This window comes from Excalfactoria chinensis, chromosome 7 (assembly GCF_039878825.1).
Source record: "Excalfactoria chinensis isolate bCotChi1 chromosome 7, bCotChi1.hap2, whole genome shotgun sequence".
Classification (NCBI taxonomy): Eukaryota; Metazoa; Chordata; class Aves; order Galliformes; family Phasianidae; genus Excalfactoria; species Excalfactoria chinensis.
Window position 1 is genome coordinate 26,797,774 of NC_092831.1, and position 27,795 is coordinate 26,825,568.

At 41.7% G+C, this 27,795-nt stretch overlaps 1 protein-coding gene across 8 annotated transcripts in view; it reads left to right on the plus strand.

Moving 5' to 3' along the window:
* IKZF2 (IKAROS family zinc finger 2) overlaps positions 1-26,691 on the plus strand; it is a 109,922-nt gene extending 83,231 nt beyond the window's left edge. For all 8 annotated transcript variants that reach the window (XM_072341533.1, XM_072341527.1, XM_072341530.1 and 5 more), the window contains 3 exons: positions 5,200-5,337; positions 11,963-12,106; positions 16,967-26,691. In XM_072341533.1, coding sequence (XP_072197634.1) covers positions 5,200-5,337; positions 11,963-12,106; positions 16,967-17,691 — 1,007 coding nt within the window. In that variant the 3' untranslated portion in view covers positions 17,692-26,691. The remainder of the gene's footprint in view (positions 1-5,199; positions 5,338-11,962; positions 12,107-16,966) is intronic.
* The last annotated feature ends 1,104 nt before the right edge of the window (positions 26,692-27,795 follow it).

Below are 27,795 nucleotides of genomic sequence, written 5' to 3' on the forward strand. Positions count from 1 at the left end.
AGTTATCATATTATGAATATAGAATGGGTTATTTCTGAAAATCAGGCTGCTTTAAGGTGTCATTAGTAGAACACTCAAAGGTGGAGGTACTCAAGGCTGTGTGTCACAAGTTGGTGTGTTAGTGTGCTCTGCAGACTTACGTTAGATGTTTACATCTTGTGACCTCTGCATGCAGGTTGTCTTGGACAATATTGGATTAGCTGTGGGACTTGTTATTTCTGAACTCAAGTGTGTACTGATTATTTTGTGTCTATATGTAATCTCCTGGGCAAAAAAAAAAATAATTAAAAATTAAAAAGAAAAATCAAAGAGCCCTCATGAATTTCAATGAACACATTTACAGTCATTAAGCACAGCAGCTAGTTGCAGCATCAGAGTGGGAGGCAGTTTCCTTTGTAAAGCTACGTGCTGCTCAGAGCCGGCATGGGATTAGGTTTCAGTTTTTCTTTTAATTAATTTGTTCAAAAGTCTATTATTTATGTAAATATTTTGTGTGAGATGCTTTTGGGATAGGCAGCTTTGGGACACATGCAAGGTGTTCTGGTACATTACAGCTGTGAACTGGATGGACCATGCTTCATCAATGCATCTCTACTGCCTCAGTTGTTTTGCCAGCATCTAAGCACTACACCAGCTCTCCTTTTGTCTTCCATGGCAGTAAAAAAAATGGACAAATTTCATGGTCATTCTCCATTTCTCTGGGCTGATCATTGAACTGCCCAGAAGGATACTGTGCCTGCAAGCGGCCTAATATGCCACCAACATTCTTCTCTTAATTTGATTTTCTTATTCCCACTTGAACCTCTACTCTGTGCCATCCTAAATATCTCCTTCTGCTCTTTAATGTTCACTCCCATATCTAATAAAATCACTGTATTAAGTCCTTAATTTCTCAATAGAGATATGGACCATATTTTTCTATGTCTACCTACTTGTGCGAACTCCACCAAATTAGCCTCTGTGTCTCTCACAAAGTGCCTGAATTCATTTACATGCCGCAAAGAAGGGAATTATATCCTTAATCGTATGTATGAATAATTGAAGCATGGGAAATCAGTGTAACTTGCCTGCAGTCATGAGATTTGTAGTGTGTCTAAGAATTGAACCCTAGGCTCCCTAGTCCCAACCTAGAGCCTTAATCATATTTCCTACTTCGGTGTTAAAATTGATGTTGCCACATTAAGCCTCGTTCAAGGCTCCTTTGTGGTAGATACTTTATTATCTGCAGAGCATCTCCCATCCTAGGAAGCTTCCAGTCTGTTAGAAAGCTCAGCATAAAGGCATTATGACATACTCCTTGCACTGGAAGGACCCAAGCAATGCAGCTGTAGTAATGCATTTTCCTTTATGAGCTGTGCTGTTAATGACTGAGCTGGACAGATGGACGGGAAGGAATCCTTCTCCATGCTGTTGTGGAGAAGAGTGTGATACCCCAAACAGGGAAATGTGGGAGTAGTTAATTCTGCCTGCTGAAACCAGGGAATATTTGTCATTGGTGTTAATGGAGGCAGGGTTTTCTCTCGATGAAGTGCATCTCTGCTCTTACCCTGTTCTGTAGGCCTTTCTCATGCTGTGTGCTTAGGGCAAGGTATTACCTGGATGCCTTGTGATTTCCCTTTGACTTACTTTATATTCTGCTATGCACTCCCATCTCTTTTGAGAACAAAATGCTGTGCGAATGCCTTACAGGCTCTTTCTCTTTCACTGACCTTCTTTTATGACTTAAAAGCAGTTTCCCTAGGCCCAAGTCTGCTTTCTGTCTTGAATATTGACCTGAGTGTTGCACCATCTCATTGTTGCTGCTTGCAAACTTCTCAGCTATCAAAGTTCACCCACAAGGACTCCAGTATTCCTCTCTCCTGAGCACTTTGCCTCTGACTCCTCCTCCTTTTTCCACACCTCCCTGCACGCAAACGCTTTTGTTTCACAAGCAAACTCAGTTTCTCTGTAAATTTCAGCGAGTGGTTTACCTGTTTCATGGTAAAAAATCTACTTCAAATTGAAATGTCTTTTTTCTGTGTAACTGTCATAATATTTTCCATTTGAGGCTGAGACTCCATTGTGGGTTTTCTGTGCCACATTGTCATCTGTATGAATCTGAGCTTAAATGTGTGGAAACTCTGACATATAAGTAAGAAAAATAAGGTGTGCTTTTTGTATTCAAGTCAGCTTTTTCAGAGATATGGCCGCTGGGTTTTACCCAGTGCCCTGGTCTTTCCCAGTTCAACGACAAATTGAAGACTTCTTAAGATTTTGGGCTTGTTTGCATTCACTGTATTGTGTCACTCCTACGAAAATGAGTGATGGTAATTTTCTACCTAAAGGCAATACAGGAATAATTACCCCAAACCAGGGGCTTCCAAACCACCTTTCCTGGGTGCCACTGCCATTGGTACAGTGACTTGGAGCGCTGAATGCCATGTTTGTTGACAAGGTCTTTGGTCAGGAGCTGGGGGAAATCAGCTTCAAGCCAAGCCAAGCACTGGATGGCTCCGTAAAGAACTCATTGAAAGAGCAGTCTTTGGTGTGGGCTTGAGAAGGTTTTTGGTGGTTATAGTGCAGTTGAATTCTGCAAAGACCAGGACCTGTGCCCGGGAGCACAGCTGTGTGTTCTGGAGGCAACTTTTGACTCTTTTATTTACTGTACCTTCTCTGACAAGGGCTGAAATGTTTCTTGGAAGCTACATGGTTTAATCTGGTGGTTTGTTATGTGGAACAAAATACGCTGTAGAGAAGATCGCTGGAACTGAATTCTCTAAGACACCTTTACATCTTTATATTGTGTAGCACAAATAGTGGAAAAATGTCCACCTGCTGGCAATGTTCGTATCCATAGACATGTTTTTTGTCGTGACTTACTCTGATAAGAGCAAAAGGAGAAATTTATGACTAATTCAATGTCTTGACATTTGTCACAACAGTGAGGTTCCTAAAATCCAGACTGTCCCTGCTTCCCCTGCTAGCTGCATTCATCACCAGCTGGATTGTGAGCATTGCTGGTGACATGAACTACTGCTACTGGAACCTGTTCCCATTGGGGACTGACTTGATCGAGGGCACAACCCAAGTTGCAGTTGATTTGTGTAATTTTATAGAATAAGTCAGGTTTTCCCTGTGTCACATCTAGGCTGTGATGTAATTACATCTGTTGGGAAGGGAGAGTCAGGGGACTAACTTTGCAAGCGAACCCAAGGGGGTTACGTTCAAGTCTGCTGAACTGGAATCCACAAACTTTGCTCTTGCCTGTTGTGTTTGAGCAGCTTCCAGTTGTGTATTAGACAATGTGGCTAACATTTGTCACCTGTTGTTTATACTCCTGTCTTCTCCCTGGAGGAAGGAGTTTGTTTCCTTGGGGAGTTAGATTCCTCAAATCCCATACTGCATGTACTAATCTTGCTATTGCCATTAGATTTTATCATCTCTTATGAACCTTGAAATTTGATGGGATTTGGGTAGCTGTACGTCCCGCATATCAATGGGAAAGCTCAGCCTCATTATCTAGGAGTAATTTGTGAAATAGTTACGATGCAAGTAGCAGCAATTTGAAGAGGTGTAATACCAGCTTTTTTTTCTTTTTTTTTTAATTGTTGACTTGTTTTTTTCTCTCCTGTAAGCTTGTAAGAAAATATGTTTATCTGTGCAAAATGATGATATGTTTAATTAATAGCATCTATCTCTTGAGTAGCTGAAGGCAATCACACATTTTCTTTGCATCTTATGGTTCACCTAAGATTTTGGAAACCCGGCATAGCTAAACTGGGTGGTCTAATTCAGCCCTGCTTTGGTTCTGTTAGCTTAATTCCTTCAGCTGCGTTAGGTTTCTTGATCTGACACCAACTAACACAAAACCCTTCCTGTCCAACTTCCTGTTGGCTATGGGTATCCTCCCGCTGTGCCCCCTACATCTCCCCCCGGCGCTGAAGCAGCCCCAGGTCTATCTTACAATGATAGAAAGGAACCAGTGGCCTAGGAGTGACAATGTTTGTCTGTCATTAGTCCAGCTTGGATTTCATTAAGTAAACGACAGTGAAAATCTTTCAAGACTGGGATGAACCCAATGTTTATGCACGTTGTCCAACAGAGGATATTCTCTGTGTCTTTGGATGGAAACTAAAATACGTACATAAGATTCTGAAAACTCTGTAAGAAGTTTGACCTTCCCCATCCCTTAGCCCGCTCTGAACATCTCAGCCTCTTGTGTTTTACGGGACTTGTAGCACTGACTTAATAGCTCTTTAGTTATTAGAGAATAAATGGTTTTGTTCTTCAAGTTGGAATTATATTAAAAACCTTTATTAGCATGGTTTGGCAAACTGTACTTCTGGCTAGCTTTCTGGCCCTGGGTTCGGCCATTCTTGTGGTTTCTTAATGACATGCTATGAGAGGGATTTACTTTATGGGAATCTGGTGCCAGGTTTTGCGTGTGTTGAGAGTCATTTGCCATTTGTTCATATTGCACTTGAGTGAAATGCACGCATGCAAAAATATTTAGTTATATCTTGCATTCAAAATTCATCTGGCTTGATTTTTGTTGTACTCAGCTTTTTTTTTTTTTTTTTTTTTTTTTTTTTTGCTTTTTTTCTTTTCTTTTTTAATATTATCTAGTCTATGTGAAGTACTGGTGACAGCTTAGCTCTGACATGAAACAGGGGCCGTTACCAGCATTACTTTGTTGTCTGGGTTTTGTGTTTTTCCGAACCTTCCCTTGGTAATTTTGGCAAAGCTGCTTCACTGAGAGAACTCCTCTGTGCCATGCGATGGGTTTCCCCGGCTCAAAGCAGAATTAGGGCACTGGGGCAACACAACTTTGTGAAAGCAGCTGCTCGTGCCATGGGCAAAACACCTCAGAAGTTTCTTTCCCACGAGACTCGGTGACACAGAAGCAGTGCCGGGATGTGATTCAACTGTTTGGGTTGTTTTCCCCTCTTGTCGTCTGTTTATTTGCTTTACGATCAGCAAGTTCACCTCGTGTCGCTTCTGCAGATACCATGCATTAGTGTGAACAGCTGATGGAGCCAAGTACCGAGCGGGTGGGAGGTGTGTGCGTGGGGGGAGACGGGGCTGGGAAGAAGGCATGGGACTTCAGTAACCTTTCTTAGTTGTCTTTCCATCTCAAGAGCAGTTTGCTGTGAGGATGTGATGCTGGCAGCATAGGTGGGCTGCTGCGGATCTGACCTGTCACTCTCATTCTCTCCACAGTGGGGAAGCCTCACAAGTGCAACTACTGTGGCCGAAGCTACAAGCAGCGCAGTTCACTGGAAGAGCACAAGGAACGCTGCCACAACTACATGCAGAATGTTGGCATGGAGGCCGCCGGGCAGGTCCTGAGTCACCACGGTGGGTGGACACCATGCCTTGAGGTCTCTTGCACTTGGAGCACATCTTACAGGGGTTTTCCATCTGTTTTTCCTCCTTCCTTTGTGCTTTGTATCACTTCCATCTAATCTATTGCTTGCACTCAGATAAGCAGGAAGAGAAAAGATGGGCTAAATTCCCCACTTTAGTTTAACAGCACTTTTTTTTTTTTTTTTTTTGCTGATTTGTTGAAATTGATATTTCAATTTTGAGATATGCGAGTGTGTGGACATTGAAGTAAAGTGATAAAGGCACCAGTGCAAAGTTGCCATAAAAACTAAGGAACATACGAATCCCCTTCCTCTGCTTGGTGAAAGTGACTGGTACTTTTAAGAGGTAAAGGTGGTAGACATACTCAGAGGTCATTATTTCTATGCCTTATAGTAATATATCCTATCAAAAAAATAGAAAGGAGATGTGAAAAGCTCCAGAGCTACATGAAGTCAACAGTGATGATGAAAGTAATTATATATATATAAAAAAAAAGTTTATGCATTTGCATGTGTTAGTGTTACTATGCTAACACTACATGTGTTAATATACAGAAATACTGAAGGCTGCCAAAAAGACAGTTGAAAGCAAGAAATGTCAAACCCTGAATTTGTGTTCAAACATTTCCGTAGCTATTGGTATGGGGAACAAGCGTAACATCTGACTGCAAGGTTGTAGGTATATCTGGAGTGCAAAATAACAGGAGTTGTCTGAGAATTATTTTCATTCAAAATCAGCGCTTCAAATGCTCAACATCTTTTAACTTTTAACAATTAACTTTAGATATTTGGCACTCAAAGTACTTATAATTTCTTACTGCGGAGGAAATACAAAAAATATACTTTTTCCATTACGAGTAGAAAATACCATAAACATGAGAATATCAAGAAGACAGACAGTAGGTAAATAAAAAAGGGAAATAACATTTTTTTTTTTCCATTTTGCTTTTCATTGTTGAGAATAGTCATGTGGCGTCATTTGGAAATCAATTACGTGAAAGTTCTGAAAGGTCACTTCTAAAAATGTAAAAAAAACAAGCAGCAATGAAATCTAATCAACGTTTCTACTACAGACTGTTTTTTGGTGGGAAGAAAATCACCAAAATTCTAGAATACTGTACTGTGACAATTTCAAATCTATAAAGGTACATGACCCAAAACGTTTATACAGCTCTATGAAGTAATTACTGTATTTTGAGATGCCCTGGAGACTAAAATCAACCTTTAAAATTTAATGAATGACTTCAAAGATCTTGAAGTTAGCGATTATCTGTGTTAGGCCTGATTTTATGTGTATAAAAGTCAGTAGAAAGACTCATCTGATGGCTTTGCTGCTTTTGGGTACCCGTTCTGCACTTGATGGAGCACTTTGCTGATAGTAGTAGTTCAACTACATACTCCATTCCCAATAAAATACATGCTCTTCCCTCTGCAAGGGTGGGTCTATCAGATTAACCAGGTAGCTGGTGATATCAGCCAGCATTTTTATAGGGAAATAACAGTTGGCCAATAGAGATTTGACAGCAAGAGTCTTTCAGAGATCACCTTATTAAGATTCTTCCCTAATTCCGCTCAACTTACAGATTTATTTCTCAGTAATTTATTTTAAATAGGTTTACTGTTGTTAGCGTGTTTCTGAGCAAATCTAAAGCTCAACGCTATGACAAGAGGGACAAGTCTTTAACCTCGTGCACCCAGAGAAGTTGGAGTGGCTGACCTTGCATTGATTTTTCTAACAACCAGAGTTAAACCAGTGCAAACCCAATATGGTTATCCATTTTATTTACAGTCTGACTTTGCTTGGGCTTAAAATAGAAATGTTCAGACAACCGCTTCATTTTTTTATTATTTTTTTTCCAGCAATATTTGCTTCAAACAACTTTTTGAATTCAACTGTTGCCTTTTTCTCCCCTTGGCAAACGTGATTAAATCTTTCCTGGCAAATGTCTAAGGGACTTTACATCATGCTGGTTAGAGGGGCACAGTGATGGCAGTTGGCAGTGACAGGTAGTTCTAGATCCAGGTGGGTGCTAGCAATAAATCTCCCCTCACATCCCAGTGCTCGCACCTGGGAAGTTCAGTGTGTGCTTTATGGTTTACTTTTAAGTCCTTTCTCAAAAGGAGCATAGAGGCCCCAGAGGGGCACACACAAATGATTACTCTGCTCTTTGCTTCAAGTTAAGGCTCAGGCTAACTCTGAAGAATGCCTTGATTTCCTTCTCTCTCACATTCCACACTTTGGAAGGATACTCTTGGGGTTGAGTGAATATATGCTTTGGCGATTTCAATTGCTGCTTAATTTTGTGTTTTGTTAAGTGTTAAGAGCTAACCCTAACCTACATGTTAGCTTACCTGGCTCTCTTTCCAAATGCTTTGTGAGGACTTTGGTTTTGCTGAGTGTTTTGAGGCCTGCCCAGCTGAGGTCAGTACCTTCTCCAGCCATGTGCTCCAGTTGCTAAAATCATTGCCTTGAGTTACTTGGATCTGTACACTTGCATTGGCCTCTAGAAACACAGCAGAGGAACTCCTGTCCAATCCTTTAACAGCATGATGTGAAGAAAAGGTGGATGTGAGGATGTTCTCATTCCTACCGGCATCCTGCTTTTAGGGTGCAGGTGGCTGTGCCGTGTCTCATACTATGACGATCAGTGTTTCAGATCAGTCCAAATTATTGTTGCAGAGGTTAATTCCAGTAAACAAGGGCAGCCCTTTGAGAATTAGGTGCTTTTCAAACATTGCACTCTGGTTGATCAAATTATAGGCATGCTGCAAATATTTACTTTGATTTGAATTATCTTTGCCTTGCAGACAGCTGGGTCACCTGACCACGGCCACAAGGGGAAGCGAGAGGCAGGGAGAGGCTGGGTTCAGTCTGTGGGTAGGAATGCACAAGTTCCTGGTGCTGGGTCTCCCTCCATCCTCTCTCTGAGCGGCCCTTCCTTTTGGCTGGGTCCTGTCCCCAGCCGAGCACAGCGGCTCACTCACATGTTGCAAGAGGGTTCCCCTGATGTTGTCAGCTATTCTCAGCTAAGCAGTTCTGGCCCTTGAGGTGGAAATTAGTGTGTGGTCTTCTAGCTGGTGGTGTGTTGGGGGTGACGAAAGGGACAGCCTCTGAAGGCAGCGTGTCTGATGTATGCATTATTGAATAGGAAGAAATGCCAGCTGTGGTTTATACTCACATATATGTATTCCTCTCCATCTCCACAAAGCAAAAAGTCCAAGGAAATTCTTAAGATAAAGAGCAGAAGAATACTGTTTTTTAGGAGGAGAAAGGAGCTTAGCCGTAGGCTGTAAGAGGCTCAAAGGCCAACCGCACACAAAATACACAATGGCACTGTGTCCTTCCCTCTTGCTTAGTTGCTTAAAAATGCAGTTAAAATGCTTGTCCCGTGGGGTACTTCACACCAGGGTCTGTGGGAATATATCCTGTCATTTCTTAGTACACACACATACACTTCTTAAATAGCAATATTGTCAACTTAAGAAAGGAAACTGAGGGTGATGGAGTAATGCTAATTTACACCAGCTGAGACTTAGTCCAGTGTCTGTTGTCTACACACAAAAGTATTTATCAGCAAACCACATGCAGGGCAATTTTTATACTTGGTTCTTGTTTCCCCCCCCCCCCCAATTCTTTCCTCACTGGAAGAGCAGGAACAGTTTGTTTGTTTGTTTGTTTGTTTGTTTAACAGTGTGTGTGGTTTCTTATAAACCAGGAAGAAAAAAATGAAAAGTATCCTTATGACCCTAACAACGATGTCTTCAGGGAAATAAAGACTTTGCTCTGGAGACCATCCATGTTTGCATGTTGAGAGTTTGAGCTTGAAAATGCTATTTGATGTTAACTGTAGCTGTGGACATCAGCTATGTCAGGGAGAGTGAGCATCCAGGAGTGCAGCCTTCAAACAGAGTGGAAGCATCCCCTAACAGAAACATTCTCAGTCTTGGGCTTTTCATGGGCTGGATGCATTGTTTTTGGGTTAAAAAGTCTCCCTGAGGTGACGCCATAATTTCATAGGTTAAAAGAAGTAGTTGTATCAAGCTAGTTATAACATGTCAGCTGTCCTTCTAGCTCCTACTACCCAAGGTAAGGAAGCACACCTAAGCTGTTTTCATCTCTCCTCCTTCCCAGGAAGTCTGTGTAACAATATGCATTCTGGTAACTTATTCTCAACTCAAATACTGGAGTGATTGAGCGGTTATGGAGTTGAGTTCTGAGGCAGGAAAAAGAGTTTACAGCATAAAATGTAGGAAAGAAAATGTTCTTATTGGTGATGGTTTTAGTCTTGAAAGTCCAAGCAGAATTTTTTCCTGACTCAGAGAAGAACAGATGTCTTTTTTAGCACTATTCATTTGTTGCGGAAGAAAGGTTTCCAATTCCACCTGGGAAATTTTGCACACATATGCCCAACAGTAGAGTTATTCCATTATTAATCTGTGTAAGAAATACAAATGTCACTACATTCTGGGTTTGATCAGATAGCTATGAAAGTGATTAGGCTTTGAATTGACTCTGTGGGCAAGTACAGGCCTACAAAGGCAGCAGGTCATCGTAGGAGATATTTAGAGCCCACTGCACCTCGGGTTCCCACTGCAAGTCTTGTGCACCTGGCATGCCAAGGACTGGACCTTCTTGAAGTGGCACTGTTGTCCAAACCTGTCCCATCACAACGAGGACAATTACAGCCACTGAGCAGGAAACCAGGGCTCTCATACAGTGATTTGTTAAGCTAAGAGGATGGTCAGGCACCAGTTCCTAGTGGAAATCAACAGATGTAATGATACCTTTCTTATAAAATCTCAATAAGAACTCGCCTAGAACTAGTGCAGATAGCCCTGGACAAAGAGTGTTTGTGTAACCATAAAAATTTAGCCATATCAGTGGCAACATTTCAGACCTCCCAAACTGCACTGGGCTTAGGCCATTTGAGCACTACATCCCAGTTTGTTGCAATGTTAGATTCGTTTCATATTTATGCTTTTTCTTCCTCTTTCACTGATGCCAGCAGGACTGCCTTGTAAATGAGGAACTATTGTGTTTCTCAGGGGGAGCATCCTGTACAAATAAAAAACGCAGCAGAGTAAATCATTTTATAGCATATGGGAGATTCTAAAACTCGAAGTACTCAGCTTGCCCTAGCAGCAGAGGCACAAATGGAATCAAATGAATAAATTGCTATGTTTTCTTATTATGAATGCCTGAATTGACAAGTTCACCTGAGCAGATAACTCTGCTTTGTGATTGCCTGGAATTTGTTCTTCCTTACCAGAAAGAAGGCAAAGATGAGGCTTTTAACACCTCATTTTTCATGCATTATGTGCTAGCAAACAGCTACATGTTTGAGAACAGATGAGTGATTATTCTGCACTAGGATCCTGAAGGCAGTCAAGTTACATGGGAGGAAAGCAGGCTGGTGATGTTCATTTATGGCACAATCACAAATGAAAGGTAACTGAATAAGAAATGAGACAAGAGGCTTCTGTAGAAACAATGGAGCAGAAGATGTGGGGTTTGGCCTTTCTCTGCTACCTCTGCAATAGCAGCTGTGACTTCACTGGGAGATTTACCTAGTGAAGAGAATGTGATGGGACACTCACAGCTAACAAATCACAAGAACTCTTGGGCAGATCATCCCACTTGGTATTTTCTCTGCCATTCTTTCTTCTCTGATAATCTTTTTGTAATACCTTAACCATCTTGTTAGCACACAGACAGTGATTGATGGTCCTCAGAGTTCTCCTGGTACTTTTTCAAGAATGAGGAGCAATGTGCTGGGCAGTGGCAAGAGCTATACATGGAATCACACTTGGAATGTATTGTGGATGACTCAGGCTTTCTGAGCTTAATCCTCAGCGTGGTACCACTGACCCTTCTAGTGTCCATAAGAGGTTGCAAATAGTGGGAGGAGAGTTGCAAAAGACTTGCATTTACCAATTGATAGGTCTGTGACTGATGGGGAAAAAAGCATTAGTTCAAAAACTTTTTAGTTTCTTTCACTGTTTCTAAAGGGAATCTCTATATCGTGTTAATCCTGCAATTTCAGTACAAGGTGTGGTGAATTTAGTCTCATATATAGAAATAAAGGAAACACCTTAACAAATATGTTCTTCATTTTGGAAGCCTCTGTCTTAGGGAATGCAAAGCCATTGCATGTTTTCTAGTTATTGAGATCAGTGTAATTAGAAAACAAGAATGATAAATAAGATAAGCGTGATATTAAGTGAGACCACCGAGACAGCCATAAAGTTACACTGGTAACATGGGATCGTGCTGGAGGGAGGAAGACAGAAATTGCGATCTACAGAGGGAATTTTCTTAAGTACCATATACCAAAAGCTCTTTCTCCTCAGTGGGACCTTCTGTACTCAGAACAAAACAAGTCCTTTGTTAAACATAAAGTGTAGCTTCTGTAAAATAAGATGATCCCAAAGGCAGGCATTGGAGGAGCGTGGCTCTGCCTTCTCAAAGGGGAATGCTATCTGAATGCCCACTGTGTTCTTGCACCTTGCTTTATTTTGTGTTGCTCTAGTTGCACAATCAGCAGAGCTCAAATGTTTTGTGTCATCTGTCAAGTGTAGACCAGACTTGTCTGATACAATTTTTTGGTTTTATGTAGTACCTCCTATGGAAGATTGTAAGGAACAAGAGCCTGTGATGGACAACAATATTCCTATGGTGCCTTTTGAGAGACCTGCTGTTATAGAGAAGCTGACAAGCAACTTGGGAAAGCGTAAAAGCTCCACCCCACAGAAGTTTGTGGGTAAGCTTGAGATACGCCTTTTATTATTTGTAGAGTGTAGCTGTAGGTCGCTACTAACTTGTGAAAGATAGCAAAAAAAAAGAACCAAGGGGAAAGGTAGCGCTCTCAGAATGTGATTGTGGTGGGAGGGGTGGTAGCTGAGATGGGTTAAAGCACAGCAAGACATTCTGAAAACAATAGAATTAGTTTTGCCAGTCCAGACCATTCAAAAGTGAGGTCCCCATCATAATAAAAATGACTTAGAAAATCTTGAGCTTTTTACTCTGCCTTTAGTCTGTTTTGTTTCCTTTGTTAACTTTCCTGTGACCCTTTGTCTTTTCGACAAAGACTTGTCATCTTTCCCTCTCCTCACTCAGCAAGTGAAAAAGTAACTCGTGTAATTATCTGTCTCCATATGTGTGTGAAAAAAAAAAAAAAAGGAATTATCTCATGACTTGTAACTTGTATTAATTCTTGAGAGTTAGCAACGACTGGTCTGATAATAGCAGCATAAGGAAGCAAAATCACATTGCTTCTGTTAGAAGTGCATGCTCCAAGTGCAGTGTTCTGCACCTGGTAAATTTCATAGTGCGTGAATATAAAACAGTGTTGGATCACTTTTGATCACCAAATTCAGAGTCCTAGACCCAGAATTCCTACTTTGTATCTTAACATCTTAAAATTCTTCAGCTCCTAAAAGAAGACTGTATGGAAAATTTCACTGGTGTTGAGTTGTAGCTTGAATCTACTCTTCACAGTCATTGAGGCAGTGTTAAACTTGTTAGGACGTGAGGCAGGACAGAGTTATTTGGGCTAAGTATATGCTGCTAGATGCTGAACTAAGGTAATGTGCGTCTTCCACACTCACTCCCTGGATGGACTGTATTTAGGTTTTAAGGGTATTGTATACTCATTCTGCCTACACCAAGGACACCTGCAGAGAGAGGACTGAAGGACTGTAGGCAATTAAGACAGCCATTTGGAAAAGTCATTGCCCCTTGGCTAAATGGAGATTCAGACAGATTTGTTAAATCACCGCTGAGGCTTTAAGCTAACCCTCATGATTTTGAATTGTAGAGGGCTAACAGCATGCAGCATCTCACCTGGGGCCACTGACACACTGACCTGACTGCTCACAGTCAGCTGGCCATCCCCAAATACCAGTGCCAGGCTTCTTCCATTCTCTGACTGAAAATTTTCGTGTCATTTCTCATTTTTTTTCTGTCACTTTCTCTAACGGGGTTAGGTGAGAAGTATTGGAACCCATGCAAGGAGTGCTAGGAGGCATCGGTTCCTTTTCAGTATTGTTATTCATCTTCCTGCGATAAAAGCTTAAATCTTAAACTGTTTTCTTTGAGTGGTCTGAAATGATTTACTGTACAGCTGATAAGAACTGGAAGGTGTGTATTGTGTTTTAACTTACTGCTGTGATGCAAGTTAGGGTTGAAAAGGCTGAACTCTCTACAAACCAAATCCAGCTGTAAGAGATTGTAGACATGGCAGATTTCTATAGTGTTGTCTTAGTAAGTGCTGTACTTCCCTGCACATTGTGCTCAGCAGTGAAATAGTTATCTGTGCTAGACCTCAGACCTCTTACAGCCCAGAAAGGAAGAAGGGCAGTTCACACCTCACCTTTTTTTTTTTCTTTTTTCCCCTTTAGTTGCGCACAGACTTAGATGTAATTATGTTTGCAATATCTCTTAAAGGTTATCTTTGTGAGGGTACAGAATTCATCTGCAAGGGTGTGAGGGCCCTCTTCCTTGCCCTTTGGGTTCTGGAGTACTCATGTTGTTGCCATAAGCAGTATAGTTTTGCATGTTGTAAGTGAACCTCACAACTGAGTTGATTCACTCTTTGGATGTTACCAATAAAATCAGTTTCTGGAAGTTGCCAATGACAGCCTCTCTTTTAGACCAGAAAAGAAAAGTCCACTCACATGCTTACGGTCATACGTTGTTACTGTCTTGAAAGGCAAACTTACCAATTGGAAATCCTTGCATGAGTTATGCTATAGCTTTATGTTATTCTCTTAAGTAGGGTATACTTCTTTATTGTAAGATGAAGTTGTTTCTTTTACAAGCATAACAGATCATCTTGGTATTCCATTCTTCTGAGGCTAGGAATTCAGAGTTCTATGTGACATGCAGCTTTTTATTTTCAGCCGTAGGGGAAGGTGTGCTCTTTCACATTTACTGAATCTTATTTTCCTGCCATTTCTGATCTTTCCTGGCATCAGTGTCTGAGCTGGAAACCAGCAGAGCCTGGGCTTTGCTACCTTTTCTTTTTCACAGTGACCTCACTTTTCCCATTTTCTCCCCAGTGAAATGTTGTTCAACTCTATCAGGAAGAACTTGTAATGGTTCTCTTGCTTGCAGGAAATTTTCCTGTGCATACATCGGGCACCCTTCCAAAACTGCTTAATGGTGTTTATGAGAAGGTCCTGTAAGCATGAGCTCAAATCTTTTCATGCTACATCTATCGATGCTTTAGTGCTCTTTCTGATCAGCAGACTCCAAGGGTCAGAAAGAAACTTACCCAGTGCTAAATACTGTAACTGACTTTTCCAGGGTTTTCTGTGGCTTTCTCCAGACTGTCTGATGTTGCAGTTGCTGTAGGTAATTGACAAAACGGGCTGCAGGTATCACAGGACAGACGTGTCTCTGATGCTTGACTTAGCTTCAGAAACCTGTTTAGAGGGGGTTTTCTGAATGTCTTAAGGTTATCACAACAGAGAGTGTTTCTTCTTCCACTTGAGTAATGTAAGGCAAGAATATACAGAATGTAAGCATAGTTTGGAGTGAAAATGTAAAATGATTAAAATGATTAGTCTGAAGTATAGGCCTGGCCGAAGAGGAATTAAAATTGAAAACTATGTTAGATTGATTTGTTATTATTTCTTCTGAGCTCTGTATCTTATGTCCTCTTCTCCCCACGTTATCATTTATTTTACTTTTATGTGTGTCATGCCATTTTTTAAGGCTCTGACATTATTGAAACATAATTAAAGGAATGAATAATTCAGGTCACTGGCAGTTTGCTATTTACTCTGCTGTCTGGTGGAATTGCTAAATGTGGAAGAAAAAAGGAATCAAAATGAAGTCTGGCTCATTCATCCAAGTCATCCATAAAGACGAGTGTTATTTCCTGATCACTCTAGTCTACAAAGGATTGAGAGCGTGTTTGGAAAGTGCATCAGACTCTTCCACCAGATCCAGTTCCTTTTTCAAATACAAGAGTGGTAAGGGTGACCAGAGCAGGCGACAGGGGCTGATGGCTTCTCCATTTTCGTTTCCTTCTCCCACCATGCCAGAGATGCCACGTGCCTCCTGCAGCTTTCTTCCCACCCCACCTGGGAAGTAGCTGCTCTGTTTCAAGCGGAACTGGACCACTAAAGTGTCATCCACGCTATTGGCAGCACACAGCCATACCTGTACTGAAAGGAGGATGTTGGGCAAGAGTTATCCTTAAGCCGTGTTAGATAACTGCAGCTGTGACCATTTGGTTTCTCTGTATTTTTATTTTCCAAATGTCTAAAGTATGACAAAGGAAGAGTTTTCTATGTTATTATTATTTTTTTTTTTTCTGTGAGCTGTAAGTGTAACACAGCCAGCCTTAGGGAAACGTATCTAGGTATATAAATGTGGTGTCTAATCAGAAGCACATGAGCAGTACTGCTGAAGGGACCAGGCATATTTACGTGCTTCTCTTTAAGCTCGCATTTAATTACCTTGCTAATCAGGGCTAAGTTCCCAAGCAAAAGGGATGCATCATCTCTGAAGATAACCTGATTGTTTCACGGGTAATATAAAATTATTTCTCTTTGTGCATCCGTTTAAGATAAGCCACGCTGCATGGAAGGAATTACAGCCTAAAATACAGTGCTGAATGATAGCTATGTTGAAATGTACTAATGCTATTTGGAAGAGATTTGGGATTACAGTTCTGTTTCTTTCTTATGTTGGTTTATACATACTTTGTTCCAAGCAATTTTGGCAAAAGGTAATAGAGTTTTTTGAGATTTTTAGTTCTTGGATAGCCCAACTAGTTGTATGCATTGGTTCCCTGAATTAATTAGCTTACAGCATTAAAGAAAAGTGTGGTTTTATGTTCTGAGGCAGTGAAAAATAACAAATATGGTGAAAACCCACCAGAATTATTTATCAGACGTCATAAAATCAGTTTTAAAAATGAACTGTTAGCTAATGTTCATGTGTGTGAACACGCGGGTGAGCGCATCTTGTGTCTCAAACATACGGCTGTGCATATCATCTTTTCTGTTTAATTAAGAGGAGTTAGTATATGAACTTTCCTTTTGCTGACACTCTGAAGCCACCGCAGGAAAAGCCGTGCTGCTGTGCTGCGTCCCGACGTAAGCAGCTGCAAATTTGTTAAGTTTAAAGGAGATCTATAATATGCATCATGCCCTGTAACTCGCTCAGTCTACCTGTTTGTGGTCACTATTGCATGTATCTGTAATGCCACTGATTTGAACCTGGACTCACACAGTGAACCAGCTTTCATTGTCATTCGAAGTATATTTATCCTATGGCAGTGAAGGTCGCTTTTGCCTTTTACTGAGCTATAGGTGTGATTTATGTTTTCCTGCCTAAACAGGTGCAGGGCTTTTTTGTCTTTTTTTTTTTTTTCCAGTTCCAGTTGGGGGCAGGTATTTTTTTACTAAGGGGATGAGCAGCAGAAGTACTTTACCTTGAACACAAGATGTCAGGTGCTCACGTTATTTGCTTCATTCTGTGGCCAGCTTTGGACTCTGGAGCGCGTTTCGCTTCAAGCTGAGATTTTCTGTCCTCCTTCATCCCTTTTGCAGTGAGACCTTGGAGTGACTGCATGGATTTTTCTCATTCGTTTCCTCTTGTCCCTTAGGTGAAAAGCTCATGAGACTTGGCTATCCAGATATTCACTTCGATATGAACCTATCCTATGAGAAGGAGTCTGAGCTGATACAGTCTCAAATGATGGACCAAGCCATCCACAATGCAATCGCCTACCTTGGAGCTGACTCACTTCACCCCCTGATGCAGCACACACCAAGCACAATTGCAGAGGTGGCTCCAGTCAGCAGCTCACCTTATGCTCAGGTCTATCATCCTAACAGGATAGAAAGGCCCATTAGCAGGGAAACAGCTGACAGTCACGAGAACAACATGGATGGCCCGATCTCCCTCATCAGACCAAAGAGTCGAACCCAAGACAGAGAGGGCTCCCCCAGCAATAGCTGCCTGGATTCTACTGACTCAGAGAGCAGCCACGAAGACCGCCAGTCCTACCAAGGAAACTCTGCCTTAAACCCCAAGAGGAAGCCAAGCCCGGCTTATATGAAGGAGGATGCCAAGGCTTTGGATGCCACAAAAGCTTCTAAGGGCTCTTTAAAGGATATCTACAAGGTCATCAATGGAGAAGGGGAGCAGATCAGGGCTTTCAAGTGTGAGCACTGTCGCGTTCTCTTCCTGGACCACGTCATGTATACCATCCACATGGGCTGCCACGGCTACCGGGACCCGCTGGAGTGCAACATCTGTGGCTACCGAAGCCAGGACCGGTACGAGTTCTCATCGCACATTGTTCGAGGGGAGCACACATTCCACTAGGCCTTCTCATCCAAAGGGGACTCTTATGAAGTAGAGGAACTGCACATGAAGAAATACTGCACTTACAGTCCCACTTTTCCTCAGACATTGATACGCCTGTTTTGTTGTTGTTGTTGCTGTTGTTGTTGTTGCTGTTGTTTAATTAATATTATTGTTAACATTTTTTTTTCTTTTTTTTTTCTTTTTTTTTTTTTTTTTTTTTTTTTTTTTTTTTTGTGGACTTAATTTCATTTGTTCTGCCCGGCTTAAGAATGGAAAGAAGGAAGGGGAAAGGTAAAAGGGGGGAGGTTGTTGTTGCTGCCACTTGTTGCGGAGTGACCTGATGTGTTTTCTGTGGGAGCTGAAAGGCAGTCTGTTTCTGTCTCAGCTGTATATCACGTCCTATTTTGGGATGCTGCTCAGCCCTGCTAGCTGCTTTAAAGTCTTGACAAGTTGCCACTCATTTACAATTTCAGACAAACAGAAACATTTTAGAGTAGAGCCTTTTTTTTTTCCATACATGCGATATGGTGCGGGGTTTCAGTGGCTGGAAGTCCTTATTTTGCAGAGTGAGCAATTATTGTTAAAGCAAAACTGCTTAGGGACTTAGGAGCATCAGTCAAAGTCATCATTCCTTTCAAAATTACTTTCTAGGGTGAGCTTTTTTCCTGGACGCAGTGTGTATTGCCCTTCTAGAATGTAAAGGAAAAAAAAAAAAAAAAAAAAAAAAGGAAAAAAAAAAAGAAAAGAAGAAGAAAAAGAGAAAAGAAACGTAAGTCTTAACACTGTACTACGTAACAGCAATTTAGTTTCATAAGTCTGAGGGCCTTCTGTGGTAAGCTTGAGGCTCTCCAATTTTATTTTCCTTAACTTATGAAGCACTTTTTTTAGACTTGTTGGTTTGCTGTTACTCCATGCCTATGTGTTGACTCACTGGCTTCTTAGAGACCCTTGGGAGCCTTAATTATTTAGTTACACCCTATGGTTTTTTAAAAAATCTAATTTACAAATAATGTTTAAACTTGCTTCTGGGACCATAAGTGGCCTAGGAGTGGGTGAGAGTCTGTAGTTTACTCAAGAGGTTCTGCTGCTCTTCTAAAGTAGTTTTATTTTAAAATGACAGAGGTGAAAATAACAAAGTACTACTAGTAAAGTGTTCTTTAAGTATAATTATATATCTATATACACCTATATAATACTTTCTCATTCTATTATCACAGTGTTAACCTCTAGGCAGCAGCCTAAACTAATAGTGGCAGCTGAGAAGGAACTAGGGGCCAGATCACTGGCCAGCGTTGATCCTCTTAGCTCCACTGGATTTAATGGGACTGCCCCAATGATTTCAGCCACACCAGAATCTGAGTCTCGATCATTTTTTCTGTAGTTGACATCTTATTTGCTGGACCAGTGACTTCCTTTTGTTTTCATGTCATCAACTGTCCTTTAATTTAGGAGTGAAAGCACAGGTTTTACTGAATGGCCTTTGCTCTTGGGGAGCGCACCGGCTCTGCAAACACACGGATTGCAAATGACCTTCCCTGTATCTTCACAATTGATACACGGAGGTGCTGTGCTCTGATTTCAATTCAAATTTCATTTCTATTCGTAATTGATTTATTTCACTGTAGAGAAAACAAATGAAACAAACCCCATCGCAATTCCTTGAGCTACAGACTGGACAACGGCAACCAAAAAAGCCAGCACAGCAGCGTGTTTTGTTTCCTTTGTTCCTCTCCCCAAAAGTAACAAAGCCAGCAACCACCCAAGTTGCAGGTTGCCTCAGTTAAAAACTGGGCTTAAACCTATGTGACAGATTGCCATTGAAACCCAACTGTTTGTACCAATCACAATTGAAATGTTGTTGTTGTGCAACAAGAGCACAGCTTGAGAATGGAAAGAACTGCATGAGTTTAACCCCCTCCACGCGAGCGGTCTCCGTGCGCTCAGTGAGACCTTCTCCAAAATATAAAGTAACTGAAGTATAAGAGAAGGGAGAAAGATCAGGCCATAATGAGTTCCCATCTGCTCACTTCAATCTGCGTACAGCATACACGTGCCAGTTTACTCTTTGTTTGGAGGGTACTGCTTTGTTGGTTTTTTGTGTTTTTTTTTCCTTTCTCTTCCCAGACCTGGAGCATTTGAAAGTAGGAGCTGAGTGGTATCGATTGAAATCTTTTTATGGTGACATTCTTGGCAGCCAGAACCTGTGTTTAGAAAGGATACAGTAGATCATGGCCAGATTACCTGATGACTGCTTCCCAGCACTGAAATGCTATTAAGTAGGAGCTGGTAAAGTCTTGCAGTAGCCTATTAATTATAATACAATATGGAGAGAAATGTCATCTGGTGTAATGTGAGAGCTATCAAGGCTGGGAATATACGGGCTTTGGAGAGGCAGATTTAAAGACCTTTTCCCAACATTGTTCTTAATGTAGTTGGGTTCCTCCTCCTCCTTCTTTCCTTATTCTAACATAGAGGAAGTTGCTGCCATTCTCCAGGCTGTTCTCATTCTGTTACGTTTGGTGCAATCAAACGAGTTTGTGCAGGAGAAAAAGGAGATGCTGTAGGGCATCGCTTCCGTTCTGTATGGCTGATTCCCTGGAGCAGTGGAAGATGGCTGAGGAGCTGTGCTCTGCATCATCAGGTGTTTGGAAATCCAGAAGAAGGGAATTGCTTTTACTGCATGTCACGAAGGGTTGGGGGGGAGGCAGCTGTTATTTCTGCTCGGGCAGCAAAGGGTATTTAGGAACGATGTGTAAAGGGAAGGGTGCTGAAAGTCACTGGGCTTGCCTGGGGCTCTGAAAAGATTCATCTGTACAAAAAGAAGGGTGGCTGAGTATCGTTTTATGTCTGTGGGAGATATAACAGTCCTTTCTGCCTTCTGGTCAGTGGGAGGAAGGAGCTATAAGATACGGGGCTTGTGGTAGCAGTGGTTATGGGAGGACGGTTGGACTAGGTGATCTCGTGGGTCCTCTCCAACCTTGTGAGATTCTGTGATTCTAAGAACGTGGGCTTTGGATTTTTCAGATCGTTAACACTAGGGAACAAGTGTTTAACAAAATTGTGCCTGTGCTTGGGAAGGCACAGGGATTGGGGAAAGGCAGAGCATCGTTTGTGTATCCACAAATAAGTTGTTGGCTATTATATCCACAGCTTGTTAGAGTGCTCTTTCACTTGCTGATGGTTCATCAATACCTCCTGCAGTGTATATCCTATAGGTGCTTCAGTGATCAGAGAGAGAGGCGCAGTGGTGTAGCTGGCTTCAGTCAAGCCCAACTCCTCATTCCAGTGGCAGCATTAAAGAACTGTGAGGGAGAAGTACCATGCACTGATACCACAGGAGCAGAGAACGAGGAAGGGGACGACACACTGTTAAAGCTGCCTTCCAAAACCTTCATTTTTTGGAGAGCAAGATGAGTGATTGCATTAATTTCTATTAATTTCTAATAATTTCTATTATCATTGTCCTTTTCTGAAGGCTCAGTGAAGTTTTTCATCCTAGACACAGGGAAAGAAAGCAGATTAAATTCCAGTCTGAGTTTTGAACAGAATTTTGGACTACTGTTTGTTTTAGTGTTCAGTTCCCACTTGGCATTACTGTTTGGAGAATGGAGCAATCCCAGGTTCCTCAAAAGCAGATGCCTGGTTGGCCAAGGGAAAACTAATGGAGTTTTTTACATAAGTCATTTTGCCCCCGTGCGGAAGCATTGAAACTTTTTCTAAGAAAAGCTGTTGAGTTGTGTCAAATTGATTAGTCATTCAGAGCATACTAGGAATTTCAGTAGATAATCCTTGGCCTGCAAATCCAATTGTTCTGAGTATTTGGTCTTTGAAATCAAACCTGGCTGATTTTTATTGGACTCTCTTGAAATTCTTGGAATTGGGTTTCCAGTTCAAAACATGCATTTGCAGATTCAGGACTGGCTTCCTGAACATTCCTCGTTTTCATTATAATAAAAAATAAAATAAAGGAGCCATTTCTGCAAACATCCAATTAGCCCTTTCACTTCTTTTTACATCCAAAATGGCAAGATTCTGACTCAATTTAGAGTAGCACAAGGCTATTAATTCACATAGAAGCACGGCTGCTTATTGTGCTCTTGATGTGATCCATATTCCTGGAGCAAAGTGCATTATCTATATATCTGCTGTTACAGCCAATGGATTTTACAGCCACCCTTCTTTGCAGTCACTTAGGAGTGCACATCAAAATATATAGCATTTTTCAGCAAAGCCAGCTCTTTACTCAGTAACTTAGGAGATTAAAATAATTTTATTCTCCTTAAAAAGTGCTTCCATCTATGAACTGATGAGAGAGGTGTCCGGGCATTAACCACTATTGGTCCGTATTAGAGGAAGAATCTAAATTTGTAAGCTGGCCTTTTTTAAATTAAATATTAGTAGTAATTTCTGCGATCTGAGGGGACAGCTCACAAGTAGCCGTGTGGAAGCAATGTGTATTTACTTAGCAGTGAAGAAATTCTCTGTTTTTAAAGAATTCCCGAATTTCTTTCTGTTTACAAGGGCGCTCCTAAACTGGGGCTGTCAGGAAGAAGAGGAAGGCCATGAATCCAACCAAACCCTTCAAAACTGGCCTTCAGTGGGATGTTATTACTATTGTCTTGGTCCTGAACTGTTGTTGTGTTGTTTTTTTTTCTTATTTGGGAACGCATTGTGAAAGATGACAGAGAACAGTCCTTCATCCAGAGAAAAGCTTTGGAGACAATGTAGGGAAAGGTGCTTACTTCAGCCGAGGGCAGGAGCAGTGCTAATGCAGTTCCCTCACGAGGTAATATTCCTTTTACTTAACTCTTGCTGTGCATTATAATGTAATAAGGAGGGATAAGGGAGGCTGCGCTGTTACCTGAATCAACTAAACTCGAGGAAGGAATTTTAGGAAGAGTGTGATGAAATTGACTTGGATGCTAGAAATGTGCATCTTTGCTTGGCTTAGTATCCTTTAAAAACAAAAATAGATGGCAGTAATGACTTGCAGTGTAGAGCAGTGGAAGATGTTGAGAAAGTATATTGATATATATAGTATTGTGCGATTAGATTGATGCTTTATTGTAAATGTGCCTTTTTAAAACACATTTTGAAAGTTCATGATGTCATTCATGATATCTCGCCCTGCCCTTTCAGAATGCATGACAAGAGCCAACCCACAGTAAAACCCCTTCTTGTACCACAGGCAAGGCAGATCCCAGACCCCCGTGCCCTTTTGGCAGCTGGGCCGGGAGGGAGCTGTGCTGGTGTTTAGCTGTGAGGTGTGCAGGAGGAGTCTGTAGGAGTGGGAAGGGCTGCAGTCATCCAGCTGCACCCAGCATCCAGCTGGAGCTGGTCAATGGGGCTGGTCCCAACCGACTCAGCATTGGGAGATGTGACCATGGTGCCAATGCCACCCCAGTCGTTGGAGCAGAGCAAGGAGAAACCCATCTGGGTGTTGTGTTGGAAGAGGTGTGTGTTGGAGGCCAGGAGGAACTCGCTCCCTTCTGTATGGGTTTAGGAGCTGGCATAGTTTGGTGAGAAGTGCAGAATTGTTGTGGTGCTTTCCTGGCAGGTTGGTGACCTGTTTTCAGACCTGGTTAATTACCTTCAGCATCTGAAGGTGCCGGCACAGCTTTAATCTAGTGCCAGCTCCTTGGCACAGGTCTGCTGGGGCTGACCATCCCGGTGGGACGATGGATGAGGAATTAGGGAGAGAAGAGGCAGAATTGGCTCTGTAGAGACAGTATTCTTTTTTTTATCCCATTAAGGAAAGGGCTGAAGGATTGCCCAGGGAGAGCATTGCCAGTTTCCTGTTTTAGGCTCACGCAGCATTCCCAGTTACTGCAGTTCACTTCCAGCCCTCGGAATGGTGGTTACTGCCCTGCTCACATGGATCCCTGTTTGGGAGTACAACTGCCCATGCTCTCCTGCTGCAACATCCCTTTCCTTTACATCGTGAGACTTGCTGTTCTGTGGGCAGCAGTGACCATCCTCATATTATTTGCAGTTAGAAAAAGTAAAAAAACAAAGCTTTACAGTTAACCCTGTGCTTAATGAGTTAGGTTAGGGCTTTCCTTGCTGAGTGGTACAGCGCAGCAATTTCCACCAGCTCTTGGTGGGCAGCACCCAATGGCAGGGTTCTGTGGTGAAGGCAAATCCGCAGCTGTGTCTGTAGCAGCCTTAATCCTTTCTGCCCAGCAGTTTGTGCGTTCTGTGCTGGCAGCCTGCAGTCCACGTTGTCCATTGGCATGAAATATGGGAGCCTTCTGCGAGGCAGAGGGGAGAGCGTGATGCCGTTATTGGCACAAAGAGGCCAGTTTGCAGTAAATTGGGCCATTTAGCTTTACCTCAAGTGACGTGGAGTAAGAAAAGCTTCTTGAAGGGGTAGAGGTCACTGAATCCCCGACTATGCACTTACTGGGATTTGACATTGCTTACTGGAAATGGGTGTTCGCTTCTGAGCACGCTGTAACAAGGGAAGGACTTTGGGTTATTTTTTATGTTGTAGTTCAGATTCTGAAACTGTGATCGATTCTTTCGACTAATTGTCAAGTGTTCTCAGAGCTTGAATGCGTTCCCTCCCTCTGTCACCTACCAGTTTCCTTCGGTTTTCAGTTGGTTTCCCTTTCTCCCCTTTTTCCTTCTCTAAGTCTGGGCCTGCTTTTATCTCCTGTAGCTTGGGGCTGTCTAGGGTTTTATTTTGTGTGTGTGTGTGTGTTTTTTGTTCATTGGCTGTACAGTCTGTTTACATATTTTTGTACTCAAGTGTAGTTTTATATTAAAAACAGGAAAAAGAAAAAAACATAGTTGAATTGAGACAAAATATTAAGGTACGTACTCTTTGTAACACTTTAAAGACCTAGGGTACCTTCCGAGGTGACTTTGCAGTGATGTAATTATAATACTGTATATTTGCCTTCCTTTTTAGTTGGTTTTATTTTCTGGGTTCTTGTTTTGTTTTCCTAAAATGTATATCTTTTTATGAGAAACTGGAAACTTTTAATGCAAATGTTTAGAAAGATTTAACATTGTAAAGTAAAAAGTCGTATAGTGGGTTGTTTTTTTTTTTTTCCTGTTGGAAGAAAATGCTTTAAAAGGTTTTACTACTGTTGTATTCCAGGGTGGGGGTTACCAACCCCAAATTTCCTTCTTGTGCTTCATTCTTGGGTCTTGCTTTCTAAAAATGCTCATTGCAGACATGGATGATTCGCTTGTATTAGTTTAAAAAGAAAATCACAAAGAAAACCACCTTTTAGGGGGTATTTTTCAGTTCAAGTGCAATACTTCCCCTGATGTCTTATTAATGTACGATGGCTTCCTTTTCCTTTCCTCAGTCAACGCAAATCAGTGAAGCAAAATGCTCTTTCTTAAATACATTCAAAGATAAGTTTTGAGTAAGTACGGGAATTCAGGTTTTGGCTGACAGAAGGTGAGAAGCTGTAGGTTAAGACTGAAGCCCGGCCCTTAACTCCGGCTTGTATTCAGCACTGACACACATCCAGTGGTCTGAACTGAGGACAAATGTGTTCTTGCCTCTTCCTTCCTTTTCTAATTGCAGCTTTCTTTTCTTCCTCTTAAAAAAAGAAAAAAAGAAAAAGAAAAAGAAAAAAAAAGAAAAAAAAGCACTTAATATTGATGTTTATGGAAAAATAACAGAAAAGAAAAAGATGGCTTGGTCCGATCCAAAACCCACTCAGTGGAGACTCTCACTAAGTTTGATGATGGATTTTGGATTAGGCCTAAGCTCTTAGCTAGGGCAAAGCTTCCATTTGCTCTAATGGGAGAGATTTGCCTGCATAAGAATTACAGGACTTGTGTCCTTTATCTACCTGAGAGACCAGAAAAGCTTCTTTACAGTTGTCCTTGTCTTATATATGTTTAGATGGGACTTGTTTTACATATTATACATATTTATATATAGCGTATTTTTAATGCCTTTTCCCCCCCTTCCCCCGGCAGACTGAAACCGCTGTTCTGTAAATATGTATTTAGGTACATAACAAAAAAGAAAAACCCCATTGAGATTCTTGGAAAGGCAGTTGCTGCGCATGCACAGGAGCCACTTTTGTCTCTTAAATTTGTATTTAAGATATTCCTTTTTAATAATAACAAAGGTGAGGAGACCATATGATGGATTGCCAAAATATTTCCCCAGACTCGGCTGAGTTGAAGAAGAAAAGTGCACTCTGTGGGGTGACTGCCCACAGGTTCACTCTTTTAGGGCCAAATTCTGGTAACCTGCTGTAGGCTGTATAGGTTCCCCCTCCACCAGGGACCATGCTGGAGCAGTGGGGTGGTAGCAAAGTGCTCGAGGTCTTGTGAACGTAATCTCAGATTTTGACCCATTTGTCACAGCACCTTTTATGACATGCGGGGCTGCTCTCTGCCCACTCGAGTGCTGAATTCCACGTTGGTCCTGGTTCCTCCCAGGTCAGGATTTTTAGTTCTGAGCTCAAATTGAGGGATCTAATAATAATAATGATAATAATAATAAAACCCAACAAATTAAAACCAGAATTTACTCCAAAACCCAGCGAACACACTGGGATTTGCCCCACTGCTTCCCATGGAAATCAGAACATCATGCTCTTGTAAAGGAGTTCAGCAGTGATCACTGTTGCAGTGGTGCATGTGAGCATCCCCAATGTAAACCCGTATCCCTCTGCTGAAAAGCTTCGCTGCTGTAGACTGAATTATGGGACTTATTTTGATTTTATTTTCCACCTTAGTCTACATGCATACATATGGTTCCACGTCTGTATGTGTGTGCTCTGTACATGTGTGAGTGTTGTGCAGCCACGTGAGAGTGTGAGTCTGTATGTGTGTATAAATAAAAAGAAGCTGCAGAAACTTTGTAATACTTTGTGAAAAGGATTATATTATAAAGGTTTGTACTGTCTTGAGTGCACAGCTACTGGAATAAATGTAGGGAATCTCAGGAACAAGCATATAATTTGTCCAAGAATTATTTCTTCTCAGAAGTGTAAGTGCAGTTTTTAATTCTGTATATTATTTAATATTTTACCAATAAAAATAAACTTCTGACATGAAAGGGTTTTCCATTCAAGCTTTCTGGAAGTATTGGTGTACGCATACATTTTTCTTCCTTGCAGCAGGAAACGTGAATGGCAATTTTACACCTCAAAGGAATCACGTTTCTTACCTGGTTACAAATCCTATTAGCTAAGTGGAGAGGCTGAAAGAGTTACGAGCTGGGGTTATGAGTATGGGTTATGAGACTGGGGGATGGGGCCAAGATCCGCTTTGATGTGCATTGGAGCTAACGATCTTTCCATCAACTTCAGAGCAAGAAGCTTTTCAGTGCGAGTTCGACAAGTGTTCCGTCTCAGGTGCTGTTCTGTGATATGAGGGCATCGCTTAGCTGACACCAGGGCTGCCATGCTTTTGGAATGAGCTGGTGGCCTGACGTGCAGCCTGTTGGGAAAAACGCTCAGATCACGTAAGGAATTACTTTGACTCCTTCCCTCAGCTTGGGTTTGTTTTGGCAGAGTTCCCCTCTGCTGCGTCCAGGGGCCATCTTGTGAGTATGGATTTATTGGGCAGTTCACACTGCTCAACTCATTCTTACTTTCGTAACATGGCTGTCAATCTGGTGATGTTCATGATATAAAAACCAAACCAGCAAGCAAAAAAAGAAAAACCACCTCTCCCGAGTAAAAGTTTGGTTATTTGTTTTAAGAATTGTAAATTCTTGGTTAAAGATTAACCGGCCTCTCCCTGGTAATAAAAGTGTTCATCATTGACATGAGAAAGGGAAATGCTTCAGGTATCATCTGAATGAAACTTAATCCTTTAAGTTGCTTGATGTATGTTGTCTCGGAGGAATGGCCCTGTTTTCCTGCACTCAGCATTGCCAGCTCCTTGGTTTTGCTTCAGAGGGACCAGAGAGTCAAGTAATTTGACAGTCCCAGTACTTTGTGCATAGGAATCAGGTTGTGACACTGTGAAGCTGGGTTGACCCCTTACGGTGGAGATCTTGGCTGCAGATGCTTCGGATGAGATTTGGAGAATATAAGGGGAGGAACTTTAGGCAGAAGCTGAATGAGCTGCAATCATTAGGGCTAATGAGCTGTTTGTCTGCACGTGGAAGAGACTGTGCACATCTTTGTGTGACTC